The 23,514-nt window shown below is 34.9% G+C and overlaps 1 protein-coding gene across 1 annotated transcript in view; it reads right to left on the reverse strand.

The window, feature by feature from the left end:
• Nucleotides 1-712: 712 nt before the first annotated feature.
• Nucleotides 713-23,514, reverse strand: part of WDR49 (WD repeat domain 49) — a 138,285-nt gene continuing 115,483 nt past the window's right edge. The window contains exons 15-17 of the mRNA XM_031961115.1: nt 17,533-17,642; nt 16,403-16,549; nt 713-869 (exon numbers count right to left, since the gene is read on the reverse strand). Coding sequence (XP_031816975.1) covers nt 724-869; nt 16,403-16,549; nt 17,533-17,642 — 403 coding nt within the window. The 3' untranslated portion in view covers nt 713-723. The remainder of the gene's footprint in view (nt 870-16,402; nt 16,550-17,532; nt 17,643-23,514) is intronic.

Here is a 23,514-nt window from a genome sequence, read left to right on the forward strand (position 1 = left end):
TCTATAGCTGGGCATATTCCTTAACTGTTATAAACTTAAATCTGAATAATGATTCAGATGAACATACTAAATACCTAGAGTTCTTACATTTTTTACTTATTGGGAGAATCAAGTAAAGAATTCTGGATGTCCCAGACGTTGTAGTGCACTGCAAAGCTAATAATAAGCACATAATAATTAAATAATAAAAATAATATTATAATAGCTAAATAATATGACTATTCAAGCTTAAAACTGTACTAAAACTTTTGGAACACCATATATATATATATATATACATATATTTATGGCTCTTTGGTGAACTTTCAAGCATCATATAGTTATTTTTATTGTAAGCTAAATGAATTTTTCATAATGAAAATAAACCCTGATGAAATGCTCAGATCACAAAAGCAATGAGAACCACAGCTGTTTAAAGGTTAGCTGGATATTTGTAGTGGAAAATCCAGTGTTTTTTTGCATATCTTGATACTCAAACCTAAAATACCCCAAATGAAATATTTTCCCCCTTTCTTCCATCAAATTTCTTACAGAGTATCTAGTAGGAACAAAGGATGATGGGTAAAAAGCACCACAAATATAACAAAATCAACAAAAAGAAATACCTTTTGTCAATATCCAGGTAGTAGGACATATTAGCCTTCTGGATTCTTTTCTCTATGTGTGTTTGCATGTGTATAAAGTTTCTGTGTAGTAACCCTCTTACCTCCTGTAACAAAAGATTTATTTTTCTTTCAATGATATTTGCTTCCGAATTCTTTTTATCTTTCCTCTACTGCAGGTTTGCTGGCATAATTGCTTGGCTTTTCGTTCCCGATCCAGGATTTCTTTGGGGAACAGACTTTTCTCATCAAATGCTGCTCTCAATGCTACAAAAGCGATGAGAAAATTCACTTGAAAATTATAGTCGGGTAAGAAGCCTGGGAAAAATTAAACAGTGATAACAAAAACACCAAATTATACTTGAAACAAAGACCTTTTGGCTTTTACATAATTTGAGAGGAAAAACTGGCCTTAAGGATATTGTCTCTAAACTTCTGCTATTTAATTTTCATTTGCATTCTAAATTCCACACAACTAATTTTTTTTTTGAATTTGCCTTCATCATGATACAAAGATCTGCTATTAAAGAGTAGGGAAATAAGAGAGTTAGTCCATTCCAACTTTATTCTTTTCAATCTACTTGATGCTATCAAGGACTCATAAAAAACTAAAAACAAATTATCCTTTATAGAAGTAAAGCAATTAAAGTAATCAAACTATGGTTTGAATGTTTGCATGGCCAAATGAATGCCTAGTGCAATCACATCTTTAAAAAGACTCTGATCTGTTTGGATATGTGTTCTCTTAAAAAAAAAAAAGTGCAGATTATCCCCAGGGATGGATCCCATGGTTGCCATGGGAGAATGTAGAAAATGTACTATGCATTCAAGAAGAAACTTAGATCTTTCGTTCTATTTCTACTTCTTACTTTATGGTTACATGAATCAATGCACTTTACCCCAGTTGAGCATCTATTATTTTTGATACCTCAAAAAAACCCAATGTTTCATCAGTGCAAAAATGTCTACCTTTGACATAGATCACAAGATTTTCACCACTGGTTCTAGGAGATGCATTAGTCAAAAAGGGTGAGAAGAGAGAAGAAAAGGAAGAAGAAGAAAAGGGAAAGGAAGATCATTTATGATAAATAATGCACCTAAGCAATGCAAATTTCCTCACTGGCAATGCCCAAATACATGTCTCATTTAGTACCTTAAGTCCATCACCCCTTTGTCTGAAGATGGGCAGCCTGTTTCATCTTGGGTCCTCTGACATGAACTCACCTCCTCCTTTTTTAGATAAGGAAACTGAGAACTAAAGAGGAAAATCTCCTTGCCTAAAAGTTACCGAATTAGAGCAGGAACTTGAGTTCATGTTCTCTGCCTTTAGATTGAGGATTCTTTCTATTATGACATCCTGTCTTCCACCTGAAGTTATTCTAATTCCTAAATGTGAGCTCCTATACCAAGTTCAAGGTACCAGACATGTCCAATTCTTCATGACCCCATTTGGGATTTTCTTGGCAAAAATACTAGAGTGGCTTATTACTTCCTTCTCCAGCTCATTTTAACATGAGAAACTGAGGCAAACAACGTTAAGGGAGTAGTCTAAAGTCACGCAGCTAGTAAGATTCTGAAACCAAATTTAGATCTTTCTGATTCCATGCCCTACACTATTCTACCTAGCAATCCTAATGCCATAGGATTTGGAAAAATCCAAGATCACCTGATGAGAAATTGAAATAAGACTTTATTAGAAGACTTTCACTTACAGAAATAAATAAATGTATCAAAAATCTTTTAGTAAGTACTTGTTATGTGCCAGTGACTAGGGCTACTAATAGAATGAGCTAGATCGTCTCTCTGGTTACAAGGAATTCATACTCTAATTGGGGATATCAAAATATAAAAGAAAATTCAGCTAGAGAACTAATGGGAAAGACTAGAAGTCCTATGGAACCAGCAAAGAAGCAGATGATAAAGCAAGAGTTCCTTAGGCTGGGTCAATGGTTAGATGATATTGTTGGGGAATCTGAAGGATATAAAGGCAGAACAGATGGTAAGATGAAATATCACTATACTACCACTACTGCTGCTGCTATTACTACTAGTACTACTACTAGTACTACTAATATCATCACTACTACTTCCTCCTCCTCCTCCTCCTTCTTCTTCCTCCTCCTTATTCCTTCTTGTTCTATTTCTTCTTCTCTCCCTCCTCCTTTTTTTCTTCTTCCTCCTTCTTCTCCCTAGACTCCTCCTTTGTCCTCTTCCTCCTTCTTCTATACTACTACTACTATGCTTACTACTACTCTTACTGCTACTGCTGCTGCTACTACTACCACTGCTGCTGCTAGGAGTAGTGTTTCTTCATCTTCTTCCTTTTCCTTGTCCTCTCCTTCATTTTTCATATTCTCATGTCATTCTTCAGCATGTCCTCATTTCCTCCAATATAAATCCTTCCCCAACTTCTTCCCTAACTACTATATATTTATTTTGTATTTATCATTCATTCATTCTTTGTCCTTTATTCTTGAAGAAGACCATGGCATCAGGAACATGATGTCATGACTTGCAAGTGAATTGGATTTAAGTAAGGCAAGGCTGTACAAAGTCAACAACCTCACTTTCTCCTCCAGAGCCATTTGAGTCCAGTGTCAAGATATAAATCAAGGCAACTGGAGATGGCCCCAGATGCAGTGGGAGAGCTCGGCCTTTTTAAACTAAGGTCTTTCCCAGATTTCAGTTTGATCAAGGCAATACCTATTCAGTGATTACAGGTAGGTAACAAATGGCACAAAATGACCTCTTTTACCTCATTAAAAAATCAGTTTGAGAGAGAAAGACATTTGTATTTATTCATTATATACATGTAATATGGAATGTGATTTCCTTGAAGCAAAAGATTGTATATTTTTCTTTATATCTCTAGCACTCATTAATGTCTGCCACATAGTAGGTAAGTGATTATTCATTGATTGACAGTGAAAGCTTGACCATTGGTCAACTATTCTAAACTTCTGTGTTTGCAATCCAATTGGCTAACAGTAGCTGCCAATGGAACACCCATTTTCTAAATACACAGCTTAATACAAAGTACAAAACCAGTTCTCTTAAGCATTCTAGACTCGTCTTGTATTTTTCTTAACCCTAACAGTCTGAGAAGTTGCAAAGTGGAAAAAAGCACTGAGCATTGAGTGAAATGAGAACTCGATTGAAATTTCACCCTTGACATTTAGTAGTTGTGTGCCCATGAGCTAAAGCATTTAGCTCCTCTATTTCCTCATCTGAAAAAATGTAGATAACAACTTTAGTGCCCAAAGGGCCATTTTAAGGAATCACATGAGTTGATATTTATAAAGTGGTATATAAATGTCAGCTCTAATTACCTTGGACCTGCTACGCATTCAGATCATAGCATCATAATTATGGAACTGGAAGCCCCTAAGGGACCCTTTAGACTTTAAAACTTCTAAACCTTTTTTGTATCATGGAATTCTTTGACAATCCAGTGAAGCCTATGGACCCCATCACAAAAGGTTTTTTTAATGCATAAAATAAAACTCATAGAATTATGTCAAAATGAAGATGTTGTTTGTTTTTTATCTATCCAATTCCATGGATCCCCCAAAATCTAATCAAGTTAAGAACTTCAGATCTAGACCCCCAGCTTCTTAAAGCTGAGGTTCATGATTCCATATGGGATCCTGCAAATGAATGTGGGGTTATAGAATTATGATTATCAGTAAGTCTTTGATTTGTATACTTATTTTATATATCTTTATACCCAGAGTCATGTAAAAATTTCTCAGCTGAGAAAGAGTCAAGAGTTTAAAAGTTTAAGAAGTCCTGATCTAGACCAATCTTCTCATACTGCCTAGTTAACTTGGGGAAATCACTTAATCTAGGCAAATATATTTCATTCAAAAATTGGATTACTTGGGGACACCCCAAACACACTATTTTCTCTATCCTGAAAAACTTTCAAGAGGTTCTCAGGAATCCTTTGACAAAGCATGACCAAGAGCGAGGTCTCAATAGGTTTCAGATATGGGAATAAAACACATGAAACTTCATGCTGTTTAACCACCTAATAAGGACAGTTAGAAAACCATAGAGAGAGTATGAAGGATCCTTTTTAATTTCAAAAGCAGGAAATGGAGTAGAGAAGGAATATTCAGTATTAGAGGGAGGGGGACCTAAAAAGGTCCAGAGGGAAAAGAAAGCATCTGCAAATTGTCCCAGGTTCCACGAGTTATGGTTTCAAAGACTAAGTAGCAATGAGACAAATTTCCTCTCTTCTGGACTATACAACTCCCAAATAATCTCTCACTTACCACAATCTTTCATATTGTATGAATTAATGTTAAACTTGGGACTAACTGCAGATTAGAGTGATATGAGTATCGAAAATGCATGAATAATTGTAATTTTTAATCTTTTCTAGCAATGAAATTTTAATCCAGTGGTTACTCTTTGTGAAGAAAAGAGCAGTTTGAGTGAAAATATCAGGGGAAAAAAACACAAATCCATGGGCAATATTCTAAGAGCTGGGAAGCCAATGCTGGAAAATAAGCACATGTTGCAGCCTGCTATGTGCCAGGTATTATGCCAAGCCCTGAGGAAGTGAAGAAAACCAAGGATGAAGAAAACTAGTCCTGCCCCAAGAGAGCTTATCCAAGGTGGGTGAGTTGGGGTTAGAGAGGATGGAAGGTGGCAGGTGATATAATATCCAAATAGAAAAGGATGTGAAGGGAATCGGTGAGATTTTGTGATGGGTGCAATAGGCACAAAACCTAAGACAGGATTGCAGGCAAATAGGTATAAAAATGCAAAAAGGTAGAGGAGGGGCAGGGATGGCTTCACTTCCTAGCTCTTTGTTTTTGTTCAATTTCATTTGGGGTGACAGAGGCAGAGGCAGAGATAGAGACAGAAAGACAGACAGAGAGCCAGAAGCAGAATGAGAGGGGGAGGAAGGAGGAGGAGTGGAAGGGAGAAAGGGAGGCAGGGAGGGAGGAAAAAAGGAAGGAAGGAGAGAGAGAGATGGCAGAGAGAGAGAGGGAGGCACAGAAGGAAGGAGGGAGGGAGGGAGGGGGAAAGAGAGATGAGGCAAGGGGAGGGAAGGGGAGAGAGAAATAACACACAGAGAAGGAGGCAAGGATGGAGGGAAGGGAAGAGAGAGAGATGATACAGAGAGACACAGAGACACAGAGAAACAAAAAGAATGTTTTTTTGAGACAGAATGAGACAGAAACAGAATGATAGACGGAGACAGAGAAAGACAGAATGACAAAACCAGAATGAGAGATAGAGACCGAAAAAAGAGAAAGACACAGACACATAGAGAAACAGATACAAAGAAAGACAGACAGAAACAGAGAGAGAGAGAGACAGAGAGAGAGACACAGAGAGAGACAGAGAGACAGAGACTGAAGTTGCAAGCATGTAGCAGAAGCTGGCTGTTTCTCATCTCTGCTTTTCAGCTTGCCTTACTAACGACTTCTACCATGGGACTCCTTGGATGAGATCCGTCCTTCTTTCTTGTACTGAGTTACTATCTTGCTCCCAGCTAAATAATTCAAAGCATTCGCTCTAGTATATTTTCTGTACCAGGAACATATGGGGAAAGAGAGGATAGAATGCTGGGCCTAGAATCAGAGAGACAGACTCTTCTCATTAGCTCTGGGAGTTAAGAAGATTTCTCTTCCCGAGTTCAAATCTAGTTTCAGTCATTTATTAGCTTTGTGATTCTGAGCAAGTCATTTAACCTCTGTTTGTCTTAATCCACTGGAGAAAGAAATGGCAACCCCTTCCTTTATCTTTGCCAAGAAGAAATCACATGGACAGTATGGTCCATGGGATTATGAAAAGTCCTACATGACTGAAAACAACTGAACAACCCAAATTACACAGCTAGGAACTAGACTTATAGGACAGTATACTATATGAGTTATAGTAGAGTATACTAAGTATGATACAGTAGGGAAGTGGGTTCCCACATAGTAGAGTTACTCCTAAGTCCCCAAGAGAGTTCAAGCTGCATGGTGTTGACCCATTTCAGAGAACTGATGCTCACTGGTTCAAGGACAGATTGGGGTAAGTGAGTTAGGTCAGAGAATGAATATGTTGACTTATGCCTGAATTCTGTCACCAGAACTGGCACGTGCAGACTTTACCAGCTTTGCAATACTGGCCAGGGCAAGCATTTAATAAATATTTTAGAAAGATATGGTGAACTTAAAAATAACAGTGGCTGATATTTCTGTGGTATTTTTTTAATGAGCACTTTATATCCATTTGCTCATTTGAGTCTTTATTAATTGGTAGGTACTACAAGTATTATTCTGCCCATATCTATGCATCTTCTACCCATCTGAGTTGATAAAGTCAGAAAGTACCAGAGTCAGGAGTTGAATGGAGTCCAATCTTTTTCTCTGCTGATCCTACAAATGTAAAGAACTACAGCTTCAAGGAATGAGCTGGTGATTCTTAGTTTCCAGAGACACACTATAAATGGAAAGCATAATTTCATCAGATCAATTCTTGGAGCACAAGACACCTTCAAAATTTACGAGGAGCTATCCAAGCCAGTCTAGTGTCAGACTTCACCAAGAGAGCATCCACATATCGGCATGTTACATTTCCAAGGGGGATTAAAGCCAAAGTGTCCAACTGCTAATTTCCATCTCAAGCCTGCTTTTATTGATGTTATGTCTATCCCTAGAAAGCCTTTCTCTTGAGAACCTCCTTCATTAAAATTCTTCCCAATACTTTGTCCAACAAGAATGCACCCATCCTCCTGGGTAATAGTACTTCAGTCTTATGTGGCTTGATTGGATTCTTGCAAATGAAATGAAAAGAAATGACTTGAAGTTCTGATAGTCAAAAAAAAAATTGTGGTAAAGTAAGGTAACAGTGGAAAGAACCCTGTATTTAGAGCTACAGTTTCTATTTACTAGTCTGGTGATCTTATACCAACCATTGAACTTCTCTTGGCCTTATGGAGGTAAGGATGGGTTGTCTCTGATTATTAAATATGAAGGAAATCCAAGAGAGGAAATTATTTAACAAAGTTGTGCTGAGATTTACCCTAAACTGCAAATAATTAAAATATAGCAGCCCCTTTAATCCTGCTGGGAAAAACAAATTGCTTTGCCATTGGGAATCACCTCTTTAACTGTAATTGTTCCCTTTCTAGGGAGAGGTTCCTCAGTGGTTTTAGTGGTTATTTCTGTCTGTGCATCTCTGGAGCTTAGAACAATTCTGGCACCTAGTAGACATTTAGTAAATGTTTATGGAATGAAGTTGATTTTTATAGAATGAAAGGTCTGTAAACCAAAGCAGGCCATCTAACTGAGAGTATCCTGTGTGTTGATCTAATCACTTATCTGCCTCAGATTCACTTTGCTGGTTCCTGCTGAACTGATTTGATCTTACTGTTTCATGTGGAATAGAGAAGCAATATGACATGGTGACCACAAAAGACCTTGGCTGCCTCATGCACTGACTGTGTGGCCTTAGCTAAATCATTTCACATCTCTCTGAAACTTAGACCTCTCATTTATAAGATGGGAATAATTAGACCAGAAAAAGTTGCTGTGAGGTTAAAATGAGTCAATGATCATTGACTTGAAAATCTCAAAGCATTATATAAATATAAATATGATTGCTTCATATATATCAAATAAAAATGATTTCTTCAGAGTTTTCTTGACCCTTTCTGCTCCCTTTGCTTTCCAGCTTTTGCTTGGATCATATTATTTTCCTAATCTATAATGTCTCATAAATCAGTGGACTTATCCTGAAGTTCTAAAGGTAAAAATTGAAGTCAAATTATCTATAAAGAAAGTATAGGAATGAAGTACATATAGAGGCAAGTAGGTGGCACCATAATGCATAGAGTGTGGGGCCTGGAGTCAGCAAGACTCACCTTCCTGAATTTAAATCTGGTCTCAGACAGTTACTAGCTATATGACCCTGGGCAAGTCATTTAGCCCTCTTCATCTCGGTTTACTCATATGTAAATTGAGCTAGAGAAAGAAATGGCGAAGCATTCTTAGAACCTTTGCCAAGAAAATCCCAAATTAGGTCAATGAAGAGTCAGACAAATGAAAAATGACTTAGGAATGAGGTGTCGCTAGGTCAAAGGATATACAGTTTAAGCCCTAAAAGTCTAGCCTAAAACTAGAGTCAATGTTTCCTCAACTGTCTAAGGATTTTGAGCATAGGGAAATCCATGTTATGAAAGCTATGAAATATTACCTACCCCTCCCTCTCTCTCTCTCTCTCTCTCTCTCTCTCTCTCTCTCTCTCTCTCTCAGAAACATACATAAACTTATGTATATAGTATAACACATATACATATATGTATGAAATTAATTGTCATAAACTTAAAGGAAAGTAAGTAATATGAAAAAAGAATGGAGACAGACTTCTTTAAAAAGTCCTCGGTACCTGAAGAAAGCTAGGAGATAGAGATAAGGAGAAAGTGAGTTATAGGTATGGGGAACAGCAAAGAAAAAGGCCCAATATGATTGTGTCTCATGTGAGGAACAAGAAGGGGGTCAGTGGACCTAGACGATAGAGCATGTGCTAGGATATATTGTGTAAGGATATGGGAAAAGTAGGATTGGGCCATGTATGATGGACTATAAAAAACAAATGGAGTATTTGACATTTGATCCTGAAAGTAACAATAAGCTACTAGTGTTGATTGAGTTGGGGGAGAGGGATTCCTGAAAATTATGGCTTAGTCTTCAGAGCATTAATAAGCATTAATTTAATTCTCAGTTACTCTAAATGAGAGATTTTTGTCCAAAGCCAAACGTTTATATACTCCTGAAGGAACTGAAACCATATAAATTTTGACATTCTTGCAAAAAAAGGAAATGGGAAGACAGAAAAAAGTCACTGCTAAATAGAAGAATAGCTCCAAGATTATGAGAGGCAAATGAAAGAAAGGGATCCACTGCAAATCCAAAGTTAATAGGAAACACTAGCTAATCTCAGACCATTTGGGGAACTAGTCTTTCAGTTCTCATAAGGAACTTATACAAAAAGACCATTATGAAGAGAATAGTAGCCTTTCTTGAAGAACAGTGATCAACAAGCATTTATTAAAGTTTAATATGTTTCAGACACTATGGTGTATGTTTGGGAAACAAATAGAAAAAGGAGGGAATCCATACCCCAAGAAAGCTTACATTTCATAATTAGTACGCAATATGTTCACAGATAAATCAATTCGGGTTATGTACAAAAAATAAATAGAAAATAATGGGAGACATTAAGAAAGAGAAAATGAGAAAAGGTCTCTTAAAGGAGGTAGATATAGATTAGATGAAGGGAGTTGATAGGGATTTATAGGGAAGTGAGTCTTTGCCCTGGACTTTGCATCTTGCATGTGCAGGATACTATTTCTCATAGAAACTTGGTCTCCATGACTGAGTATTAATTGCTTATGCCAAATTGTTGTGGGGAGAAAACACTCACTTTTGTGAGATTGGATCATCTTCTTTCTTCTTTTCCTTTTAGGAAAACAAACCAGTACTGGACAGAACCAAGAGTTATCTTGGGCCCTGGAAAAGGAGTCTCAGATCAAAACAGAACTACAAATGACAACTTTGGGATATAGGTACATGAGAGTTACATATGCCCTCAACCATGAGATGACTTTAATTTCTTGCATGTACCTATGAAAAAAGCGTGTCAATTGACTTCCCTCCTGTTCTATTCACTGTCACTGTGACTTCCCAAGATCATACCCCGCCATCCCTGTCCTCCATCTGTCATCTACATTACATCCTTAAAGAAAAGGATTTTTCATTTTTGTATTTGTAGTGCCAGTACTGAATTAGGTGCTTGATATGTAGTATTATTACTTAATAATTGTTTCTCTTTCAATCATGTATTCATAGCTTGACTATGGCAGTTACGAAAAAGGAAATCTCATATCTAAACAAGAAGATTTCCTAAACTCCAATCTTCTAGAGATGGGGAAGGGGAAGAATTCCTAGGCACTACTAGCATTGCGGTTGTTTCTTTAGCAGTCTAAATCCTAGAGTTTCTAGATTAGCCTTCTAGCAAAAGAAAAGGAGTTCTGGATAGAATCAGCCTCTTTGGGAGGAGGGAATGGTTCATATGTTCCCCAAAGAAGAGGAACAGTAAGAAATTCTGGGTCATGATGTGGACTGAATAAACTAAACTTTATTCTCCTCTATTCCTACTATGAATTATGGAAACAAGTAGGTCTGATCAGGAATGAAATGCATGTCTAGCAACCCCATTTCCCTTTGAAGGGGAATTAAAGAAGTCTGGACAATTTTAAACTGAAAACCTCCTGAAGGAGACAGAATTTTAGGATTTATGTTACAAGAAATTCAAAGTTTGTTATACTTCTGAAGGAATTTTAAAGCCTGGGGAGATGGTAAGAAGAATCTGGAGGATTACACAGGCTCTGGAGAAACATGAGACACCCTGAAGAAAGAGCTTGAATCACTTTGACTATTTATGGTCTACTCTGAATCCTTAAAAGGATTTTACACTTCTTGTTGAGTGGAATAAAGGCACTGTGCCATAACCCATCATGTATTGTTCTTTTGGTGTTTATATGGAATCTGAGGACCCTTTTACCTATATATATGGACATCAAGACATAACCTATGTATCTCTACTTACATTATGAGAGTCTTAACAACAACTTCTGAGAGAAGGTATCTTGAGCCCAAGAATTATAATGGGGGCAAGTGTGTTGAAGGAGATAGTAGAAGGAGAAGGAAAATTGAACTGAATCTTTATAAATCTAGAGCTTGAGATGCTGGGAGATTGGCTATACAGAGGAAGATAAATCATATTACACTAAGGTGAAATGTAGTAGTTTCAGTGGGAAAGGTGGCACAGGCAAGAATGATTGATTATGTTGGAAAACATTGTTCAATATTAAGAAATAAAGGAAGATAAAGTTTCTGTATGCCTAAGAAGCTATTTACCTACATAACATGAATACTTTATTCAAAAAGGGAGCTGGAAAGCCATGCATACCATTAACTTATTTTTTAGAAATATCTACAAGCATTTAATTGATTATAAAAAACAGTGGTTTCTGAGGTAGAAAATATTTCAGAAACATTTTTTCTTTCTTTCTATCCCTGGCACTTAGTGCCTTGCTTATTATACAGTATATGCTTAGTAAATGCTTGTTGGCTTGTCCATCGTCAATTGCTTGTAGGCATTCAGATCTATCATTAATTATAGAAGGTGTCAAAAAATCAACACCAAAATAAAAGGATAAAAATGATTCCAGTTAAAAGTTACATCAAACCATTTATTTAAATAAGCTGTTAATCATTTAAAAAATAGAAAATGGGTAAAAGTGAAGGCATTGATTTGGAATATCTTCAGTTTAAGGGAAGTTTAATTAGAACAAAACCAAGATTACAATCTATAGGACAAGAATCCAGAATCCACCTCAAATCTGCACTTGCTTTATCTCCCTACCAAAGGAGAGCTATGGCAGCCAAAGACGACACATTAAAGTACCAGTTGATTTTCCAAACATTACAGGTTAAGATTATACATAATTATAAGCAGTATCATTTCATAAGACATAAGGAAAAAATAATGGAGAAAAAAGAGTATTTCAAATCCTTGGCATATAACTCATCAAACCCATCACTAGAGCATTTAGAAGGGAAACCAGAAATAAGACAATATATATTACCAACAATGGAAGATTCTTGCCGGTATATTTAAAAGAGTAAATTCTTGTCAACAGTGACAGTAGAATCCACATTGGGATTCTAACAATTCAATCCTCCCAGAATTCTATAAGGAAATATAAATATTTAAGAAAATTAAATGGAGAGTAGTTTGACTTGGTCTAGTATTCAAAGAAGAAATTTGTGAAGGTAATACAATTTTAAAAGTTTGTTTTCAAGATTTTTTTTTAAATGGAAAGATGAATGGATAGCTCTTTTGCCCCCAAGGTGACTGAGAAGATATCAGTGACAAATAGCATGTAAACCTATTTTCTCATTTCCATAGCATTTTTGAAACAAAGAAAAAAATGACCACTCCATATATGCAGAGAATTATTAATGGAGATAAGAAAAAAGAACAGTAAGAGTTTTATGGATTATTTTCTATGGCAGATCACATCTCCACAGAAGAGTTAAATTTATTGAAAAATATAGAGAATGCAAGATCCCTCTGTATTAATTGGGGTTCTTTTTACTACTAATAATAATACTGCAGTTAATTTGGTGCTTTAAGGTTTTAAGTGTGTTTAATTCAAAATTCTATAAGATAGGAAGTGCAAGGAACTTGCAGATGAGGAAACAATCTCTTTGAGGTTAAATAATTTGCTCATTAAAATTCAGCTAATAAGTGGGATTCAAACCCAGATTTTCTGGTTCCATCTAGTATTTTTTCCCATTATATCATCGTGCTCCAATAAAAAAATTTGTAAGACCCAGTAAAGCAAAATGCACGTAAAAGCTCTCCCCTAACAGGGTATCTCCCATTTAAATGTTAAGAACATGTAAGCTTTTTTTTAATTAAGATAATAGATTTTAAAAGTGACTTTTCAAAGTGATATTCTAATTATTAGTATCATGTGAGGCATAAAACATGGAGATATCTACTTGCCAAAGTGTTCACCATTGGCATGAAAGGTGTCCATATAGAGTATAAATGGAAGGATTCTTTATGTATAACGAGGACCTCCAGATATTCCAGGAGGCAAACAACACTTTTTCATTAAAATCCTGAATATGGCTGGACACTCTCAATAAGATTTTCAATAACTCAAAACTGATCAATAATCCACATAAGAAAAAAATAACTGAAAGGAAAACACCTTTTTCTCAGTAGTACATGGTACCTTTATAAAAATTGAACACATATTAGATCATAAAACCTTTAGAGTTAAATAAATGGAGAAAATCATAAATATTAAATGCATCATTTTCATATCACAATATAAAATATGTATATTCAATAAGAGGCCATGGAAACAAATTAAAAACTAATTGGAGAATAAAGTGAATCTTAAAGAATGATGGGTTAAAGAACAAATCTTAGAAAAATAATTTCATTAAAAAGAATCAACATTAGGAGCAAACATAGAAAAAGTAGTAATCAGGAAAATGTTTATCTTTTGGCACTTCTAGTAATAAAATAAAAAGCAGACTAATAAATAGGGTATGCCATTTTAAAAAGCTAGAAAAAGAACAAATTAAAAATTTCCAATTAAATACTGAATTGTAAATTATAAATATTAAAGGTAAGAGTAATAAAATTGTAACAAAAACATTGAATTAGTAAATAAAACTAGAACTTGATTCTATTACAAAAACAATAAAATAGATTAATTTGTATGATTTTTTTCAAAGGAAAAATTCATTAGAATTAAAAATAAAAAGAGTAGAAATACTACTAATGAAGATAAATCAAAGCAGTTGCAAAGTTATTTTGCCCAATTAGATGCCAATAAATTTAACAATTTGAATGAAAGGGAAGAAAATTTACTATATACATGTATTTATGGAGATATAAATATATCTCTATATAGATACACTGTCTAGAATAACAGAAGAGGAAATGAACTATCAAAATAAACCTATTTTTGGAAAAAAATTGAACAGACTATGAAAAAGCTAAGAAAAAAGCTTCAAATCCAGATGTATTTATAAGTGAATTCTACCACACATTTAAAGATCAAATAACTCCAATATTAAATAAATCATTTGGAATAATACACAAAGAAGCAGTTCTACTAAATCTCCTTTATAAAACTAATATGGTCCTGATATTTAAACCTGAAAGAGCTTTAAAAAAAAGAAAATTATAGATCAATTTCATTAATGAATATAGATACAACAACCTTAAATAAAATATGAGCTAGGAGACTGCAATAATTTACTAACAAGATTATACATTGTGTCCAAATGGAATTTATACCAGGAATGTATAACATAAGAAAATCTATTGACTATAATTAACTATAATTGGTTATATCATTAACAAAAGTCTCAAAATATATAATTACAATAATAGATGCAGAAAAGGTTTTAGATAAAATACAATATTCATTGCTATTGAAGACATTTGAAAACATAGGTTTATAGCAATGGATATATATTTTTTAATTGTATGAAGCATCCACCTAAAACCATCAGCATGGCTGATTTATAATGGGGATATGCTAGAAGCTTTCCCAATAAATCAAGAGTGAAATAAGGATGCCCATTGTCACCAATATTATTCAAAGTTGTATTCGAAATATTATCAAGAGCAATATGAGAACAAAGACATCAGATTGGATAATGAAATAATAAATGATTTCTTTTTGCAGACAATAGAATGATATACCTAGAAAATTCCACTAATGATTCAACTAAAAACTTAGTGGAAACAATTGACAATTTTAGCAAAGTAACAGAATATAAAATAAATCACCAGCTTTTCTATATCAAAGAAGAGACAGTAAAAGATATCCCATTCAAAATGTATATAGTATAAGATACCTGAGAGTACATACCAAAACAGACACAGGAACTACATGATTATCATTACAAAATATTTTACAAATAAAGTCAGATTCAAATAATTGAAAAAAAATTTATTTTTCATGAATAGACAGAGCCAGTATAATAAAAACAACCCTTTTACCTAAAAGAATTAATATGTTCAATCCACCCCAATTAAACTACTAAAAAAATTAATAACAAAATGCATTAATTCCTACATACATATATGCAAAACATATATACATACATATATATGTGTATATATATATATATATATATATATATATATATATACACACATGCACACACACGCATATACATATTTGTGTAGTGGTAGATTTCTCGGGCAGGGTAGGGAGGAAAAAAGAAAAAAATACATAGCAGAAACCAAAAGAAAATTTAGAAGGAAGTGTGGGAAAGCATTTATCTTTGAAAATGAGGTGTAGTATTTATTACATTTGTTAAAGTAAACACTAAAATACAAAAATCATGATTTTATATTGAAACCTCTTATATTGCTTACTATGTACTTGGAAATGTTTAAAACCCCATGGTGATATTATCTCTGTTATTTATTCATTTTGTTAAACATTTCCCAATCCTATTTTAATCTGCTTCACTCAGAAGTTTTGCTGACCAGCAGTTTGACACCTCTGATCTTGAACTTTCCATCATTACATAGCAACTATTGTCTTCCTCTTTTGAAACTCAACTGGAGTTCCACATGTAAGAGGAAAGAAAGAGAACTTTGAATTCTAAGGAAAATCAACATCTTCTTTCAGATATATCTTTTGTCAGAATGTTCAAAAAGTTACTTCTATTTTCTAAATTGAGCTTTCTTATCCTATCATCACACTTCTCTACTAGTAGGGTACAATGCTTCAAAATATTCCCTTAAGTATTCTCTAGAAATAACATCTGACATGATGAGAACAAGATCAGAAGATCAGAAACCAGTCTTTGGCTTTCTCTTTTGGCATTTCTTCTTCTCTGGTCCACTAGGTTTTGAAAATTAATTAAGGTTATTTGGGAGAAGATGGCTTATCAATGGCAGAATCATAATAAGAAATGTTCAGAGAGTCCTGACTTCTGAAAAGTTGCCAAATAAAATGTTTCTGCCTCAAATCTCAGCATGGTTCAACAGGCCCTTGGCTACCCTTTCAGAAAGCATGCATCAGCAGCCTGAGCTGTCTTAGCATCTGACTTTGCATCCCATTTCACCTTAACCCACATTGCTATGAATCAATTGTTTTCTTACTTTTATTTCTCTCCCTTTTTAATGACGAGGGCATCCTGAAGAGAATAACAATGATATAAGAATGGGAAACTTACTTTCTGCAAATGAGGCAATGTCTTGGTTTTTAGGGCATCCCTCCTCTGGTTTTTCCCCGAAATATTTCTCAGGATTGACAAGGAAATCAGGTTTGTTCACCTCTTCCACCTCCTCCAGGGCTCCAATGTGTAATGACCTAAATGTACCTTCCAAACAATAGGATTTTTAAAAAATCATTAAGTTCCCAGAATCAAGAGAATTTTCCATTCAAGTGAACTTTTCAAATCTAGTCTTCCTTAGCATTTGCAGCTGCAGTGCTCAGTAAACTCTGTAAACACAGCTGGGCCAGTTGAATCAGTGGACTTTTTTTTTTATTCAAAGGGACCAAAAGGCGCCAAACACTCTCCATTCATTTTTATTTTTTATTTTTTATTCCTTAGTTATGTTCACATAGAAACAAGAATTCTATCACATTGGAATATTTCCAATTTCTTTTTTATTCTTAAGAAATAGAGTTCTTTGTGTAGTCCCTTTAAAAGCTAGAGAAATAAGCTCTTTCTTAAAAATAGAATGAAGAAAGGTCTGAATTCTCTAGTTTTGCTAGAATGTTAACCAAGGTGGCTCTATTGTATTGAATATGTGCACAAGGTGATGAAAATCCATTTTAATTATGTCCATAAAAATGACTTGGACAAAAAAGAGAGAAATTGAGCCTTCTACTGCACATGATAGAAGATGAGGGAAAGGAAATAAACAAAGGCTTAATTCAAGATGTCATTCTGTACAATTTCTATTTAATGTTATCAAATAATGGCGGATCTTTTTATAGCTCAGGCTAAATTTTCCACATAACAACTGATTTTTCTGAAAGTGAAGTTTCCCTCAGTCGTCAGCAGAGAGAAGATTGGCAGTGGGAGAAATCACATTATTATAGGCTGTGATGTGAACCATAAACCAGTTCCCATCTCAGTCCCTAGAGAAAATATAATTCAGTATGTGAAGATGACCTTTGTTTTGACTTATTTTTTGCAATTCTTTTCTAATCATCAGTAAATCCACTGGCACTTCATAACCGGATCGATCTCTAGCATCTTTTAGTGCTTGGCACATAATAGCACTTAATAAATGCTTGTTAACTGAATCCTAGGTTCATAACGATGAGAAGGATGCGCTAATACTAAGTACTCACTTGATGACTTTGGTATCAGTCCACCATGGCAGAATTCATATGTTTTTTTCTTTAAAGTTATGCTTTCCTTAGAGCTTGTGCAAAAATTGTTATTTTCCTCTAGGTTGAGCCTGGACAAAACAATCCATTATGAGATAAAATATTAACTACAAATGAGGAGTAACAACACATTTTCAGCTTCTAAGGATGTTTGCTATTTCAGGAATCAATATTTTTTTTATTATCTTGTTAGCCCTGTTTGGGTACTTACCAAGTCACAACTTTTAATAAAATGTCTCAAGGTGATATGGACAGAAAAAGGCCAGACATAATTCCCTACCACAAATAAGAAAAAGTTGTACTTAGATAATGCAGTGAAACTGCCATGTTGATTCTCCCATGATGCTAATCATAACCCATTCATGCTTTCCTATCCCATGCCAGTCATGTACATATCCTTCCATTTATGAACAGGAAGTCTATCCAACCTGCTAGAAAACTTTATCATTTTTTATTCACAACAAATAATACCAGTGAAGAACATAAAGTATCCAAATTCCTTAATCTTATTACATTTACTTTATAAATCACTTGATTAATGGAATAAAAAGTTAAAATCTTTGGAATAAAAGTCTTTTTTTGTTTATTTATTTGTTTGTTTTTAAATTCATTCTTTCATCCTATTCACATCCATGAAGGATGAGAGATAGAAGGAGAAATATGCAAAAAAAATCCAAAATTATTGGACATCGAAAGGGGATTCAAAGGTGTAATTACATATATATGTATGTGCGTGTATGTATATATATACACATATGTATATTTGATCTGAATTATTTGATAATTTATAATTGTCCCCCAAAATACAAAAGTGCTCTAATGATAAAAGGGAGATTTAATAGGGCAGCCTTGCAGATTGAATTAGGGACGGCTCTATATTTGTGATTCCTAAATTAGAGATTCCCACATTTGGGTATCAGAACATCTAGGAAGAGAATCACTCACATTGTTATTGAGTAACAGGAACACAGTTTCCTAAGAATTGTTGTATGATTCCTCATAGTTTCTGAGATCTGTTATTCAGCAATTATTTATTTTTGGTAAGATTATTGGAGTTAGATAACTTGCCTAGGGGTACATACCTAGTATAAGTTACATGTCTAAGACCAGATTTGAACTTAGATTCTCCTGACTTCAGGGCCAATGTTCTGTTCACTGCACCATCTAGCTGCCCCCAAGCAAGTACAACTCATAGATGGCTTAATGATTTAGTGGGTAAAGCACCTACTAGGAATGAAGTATACAAACTCCATGAAAGCCAACCCCTGACTTCTAAGAAGCTAGTATTTCATTGAAGAGGCAGCATATATATAGACAATTGTTGTTTAAATTTTGGTTGTACTATTTAATATCAAGCAAGTCCCTTTTTAGAAGAATATCAGCTTCATCATCTGTAGAGTGAAAGTAGTTATTTTAAGTGATTTCTGGGGGTCTCTGTCAACTTCTATAGTTCTATGATTAAAGCATTCAATTGTAAGCTATATCCCAAGACCACCCAGTGACTCTGAACTCCTCCAAATAAAGTCCAATTCTGGGAAATGACTAATAAAAGTAAATTTCTCTTTTTTGGATCATTAATCCCAAACTCCATGAGTAATTCCAGAGATAATATCAAAATAAAGTTTTGAAATAATTTATATCTTGGCTTACCGAAATATGAATAGAAGGGCCCCTCAGCTCCCTCATAAGTGTTCAAGGTAATAACATATGTATTGTGTATGTCAAAACCTTACTTCACCTCCAGAAAATCGAGATATAGAAACAGACAAGATACCCAATAATAGAGATATAAATATAGACAAGACACTCAATGGCTCATGAGAGCTCATAAACAGATATAGAAAACATAGGATATACTCAAAAAGCTCATAAACCACCCTTGGAAGAGAATATAACTTGGAGGCACAATTGGGGCCATCCTTTGACATTGAGCAATGATAGAAAATGGAACACATTGGTAGATGCCTTAAAGAAACACATAGGAAAAAAAGGTAAGTGCTCACCCATATAAACGGAGATGAAATCATTCATAGAAAATTAGACAATATCTCTGAACTTTAAGGTGGGGACAGGGTGATATATGCATTTTAAATTTTCTAGGAAGTGTGATCACAGAATCTAGCTTTCTAATGACAAAGGGGAGATTTAATAGGATAGCCTTACAGATTGACTTGGGAATGGCTCTATATTTGTGATTCCTAAATTAGAGATTACCCAAATTTGGGTAAATCGCTCACATTGTTACTGGGTAGCAGGAATACAGTTTCCCAAGAATCAGTGTATGATTCCTAAGAGAAAATAAAGATACCTTGGAGGTGCTATATAAACAATTCCTTTTTCATCAGAGCTACACACACTGAATGATTCATTTTAATAGCAAGGAAGTGGAAGGTGGGAAGGTCCTAATCTCACCTTCTATTCTCCATGCTGTGACTTCAAGCTTTAGCTACAGGTACCATATGGGCAGTCCTTGTCTTTCTCCAAGACTACAAGTGATTCAAGAATCCCATAAGTTATCCTCTCTCTTTCAAGAATGTCCAATACCTAAAGTCTCTAACTTGGGGAATCTAAAACTTGAGAACCTTCCCTAGTCAACCTGAAAGAATAGAGCTGCCCAAGAAGTAGTAGATGAGATTCAATGATCATATTAAATAAGAAATTAAAATCTATATTTTTCTACCCATATAACACAACCTTAGTGTTCAAAAACATTGTCTAATTGTCTATCAACTATCCTCTCTTCTGTGGGATAGGGCACTTCCTAGAACCCCTCAAACCAGAAGGCCTTTGACTATTCATGAATTTGGAGATAATGGACCTATATTTAGTTCTTAGTATTGCTAATTATGCACTAAGTAAAGATGCATAAACCCCATTTATATTTTTCTCATCTTTAAAATGAAAGGACTGGAACAGACTGGACGATCTTCAAGATCCCTTCCCCACCTTGAATATCATGACTCCTTCAAAAGTATCACCAGCCCAATGGAAAGGTATGAACTGATACAAATTCTACCCAACTCCATGACAGGAAGACCAACTAAAAGAGTAAACCCACAACTTAATTGTTTGTTAGCATTAGCATCACTATTGGACACAAAGAATAAATCGTTCATTTATTTCCATAGAAACCAGTTATTTGGAGGAACAGGAAGTATGGAGTAGTAGTCAGAGTTTTATGTCATAATAGTAGCAGCATCAGTACTAGTGGTAGTAGAAGTAGTAACTGACATTTATATGGTACTTTAAATTAGTTAAAGTGTGTCATATCTTTAGGGAGATTTCCACTTATTTCTGTGTTAATGAGCATGATAATAGATACCATCCTTCCTATATATGTGTTCCATTTGATTCTCAAAAAATCCTGCTGGGTAATAAAGACATTATAATGATTATCATTATTAACCCTGTCTACAATGGCTCAAAGAAGTTAAATGCCTTATCCATAGTACAAAATTAATAAAGATCAGTAGTCATGATTCCAAAAGCATCCCTTCATTCCCTAAACCATGATGCCTTTCATTATTGTTTATTACCATCTGCATGTCTTTCAATACTTGAAGGATTCTTAATTTTGTGAATGCAGATACTCCTCCACAAAATAGCTCCATGCCTTAGATGGTTTTCATATATTTGATAAGGGTAGAACGAGGATCCTTTGCCCTGTGCCTCAGCTTCTGGTGAGAATGGGATTCTCTGAATTTATCTAGGCCGAGTCTCCAATATTTGGAGGAAGTACTCAAGCTGGGCAAATTTTATATCCTCCCAGCTGTGTGTTCAACTTTCTGAATTTCAATATCATGTCATGTACCTTCAAGTTTCTCCATCACCCCATTTTTTAGCTCCTTTTTATATGTTGTCTTCCCCCATTAGATTGTAAATTCCTTCAAAAAGTGGTCTTTTTTTGCTTGTATATATATCTCCAGTCCTTGCTCTTACTCTAAACAAGAGTTGCTCTTGTTTAGTAAATGTTTATTAAATACTTGCTATCTTGATTTATTTTGTCCAATGGGAGGCACATAACTTACCAATCAATCAATAAGCTCTAACATTAATATGTGCTAGGCATTAGAGTTACAAATCTAAAAACAAAATTGTCTCTGTCCTCAGAAATTTTATATTCTAGCATAAAGACAATGGGTACCTATATGTTGATACGAACAAAACAGATATGAAACAAACGTAAGGCCTTATTGAGTTGGTTAGGGAAAAACATCTGCAGCTGAGGGGAAATTCAAAGATGCAAAGGTGAGGAGAAAATATATTTCAAGCGTGAGGGATGGCAAATGTTACCCACTGGGATATGAAATGTCATGTGTAATGAATAACAAGAAGGTGAATTTGGAGGAATCAAGGAAAGTGTGAAAGCTAATAAGATGATCTACTTCAAATTATAAAATAAAGCAAAGTTGTTAAGAGCTTTCAATACTAATAGAAAAGCTTAGATTTGATCCAAAGATAATAAGGAGCCACTGCAATCTATTGAGGAAGGGAGTATCTTGGTCAGAGGAGTATCATGTTGGCAATGCATGGAGGGTGAATTGTAATGGATAACAACAATTTTAAGCAGGATAACCAAAAAAGAGACTGTTGCAATAGTCCAGGTGAGAGGTGAAAAGGGCCTCAACTCAAAGTCTTCACAGCTTGATAGGAGCTACAACAGTTGGTGCTTTACTGGGATAGGCTTTGGAATCCCAAGTCACCTCCATATCATAGTGGTCCTCAGCCCAAGATATTTATGGAAATGTCTGATCTAGTAGACAGCATGAAAGGAAATCTGATTTAAAGAAATAAATTTTGAAGAGACCTTTGAACCTCCTAGAGGATAAAGAATCTCCTCTACTTTCTATTCAACAACTGGAAACCTAGTCCATCCTATATTGGGAAAACTTCAATTGTCAGAAAGTTTTTCTTTAACATCCTTTAAATCTATCTGGAATTCTGCCCAATGCTCCTAAATGTGCCCCCAGGACCAAATATACCAGTTGAGTTACTGGGAATAAGTAACTTCACAATTATTAGCCTTAGTTTCTTCACTTGTAAATGACAATAATATTACTTGTACAATAACAAGCATTACAAGGATGTTGAATGGAAAGCACTGTGTAAAAACCTACAAAATATCATAGAGATGTTTGAAAAGCATTTGCAACAATACATTCGTCAGTGTAAAATCCACAAAGCCCATGTGTCAGGGTACCACCAGTCATACAATCAGTTCTATGAAGAAGAAAGTTTTTGTTTCTTCTCCATTCTATCAATTATGTCCCTTTTAGGAGGTGAGAATATAGGAACATGAAAGCAATGATGGATCACTTGATGTATAAAGGCAAGGGTGCAGCCTCTCAATATTACAAACATGCAGAATGACTGTGCTAAAGCACACAGTAGGTGCTTGTTAAAGCTTTGTGGATTTGCCATAGAATCCAAAGACAGTTCCACATCATCACATAAGATCTGCTTTAAGTAAGGGGTGGGCAGTATTAGAAAATCCTTTATGGCTCTCAAATTTCCATTAGTCCAAGACTAGTAGAATTTAGTACCCCACTACAGTGCCACAATGACGTCAACATGACTACCAGACCAAGCTGAAGGAAACTTTGCCCTGACCACAGCACAAAATAAGCTTCTAAAGCTCAGTTATCATAGAGAATAGATGTTTCTTCCCGACTCCCACTCACCATTCAAAACTCCTCTGCCAGGGGGTTCTTCTCTATCATACAGAGAGTCAGCTCAGATTTATACTCAGATGTGGGTTTGAAATCTGACTATAATTTAACAGTATCATGTGATTTTAAACAAGTCATTGATCCTTTCTAAGCCTTCTTTATTTAAAAAAAAATGAAGTTGAATAAAATGACCTGTAAGTCTTTGATCTGTGATCTAATAACTCTCTTAGTATTCCACTACTGTTGCCAAGGTCAGGAGATTTGTCTTCCCACA

Source organism: Sarcophilus harrisii, chromosome 3 (genome assembly GCF_902635505.1).
Source record: "Sarcophilus harrisii chromosome 3, mSarHar1.11, whole genome shotgun sequence".
NCBI lineage: Eukaryota > Metazoa > Chordata > Mammalia > Dasyuromorphia > Dasyuridae > Sarcophilus > Sarcophilus harrisii.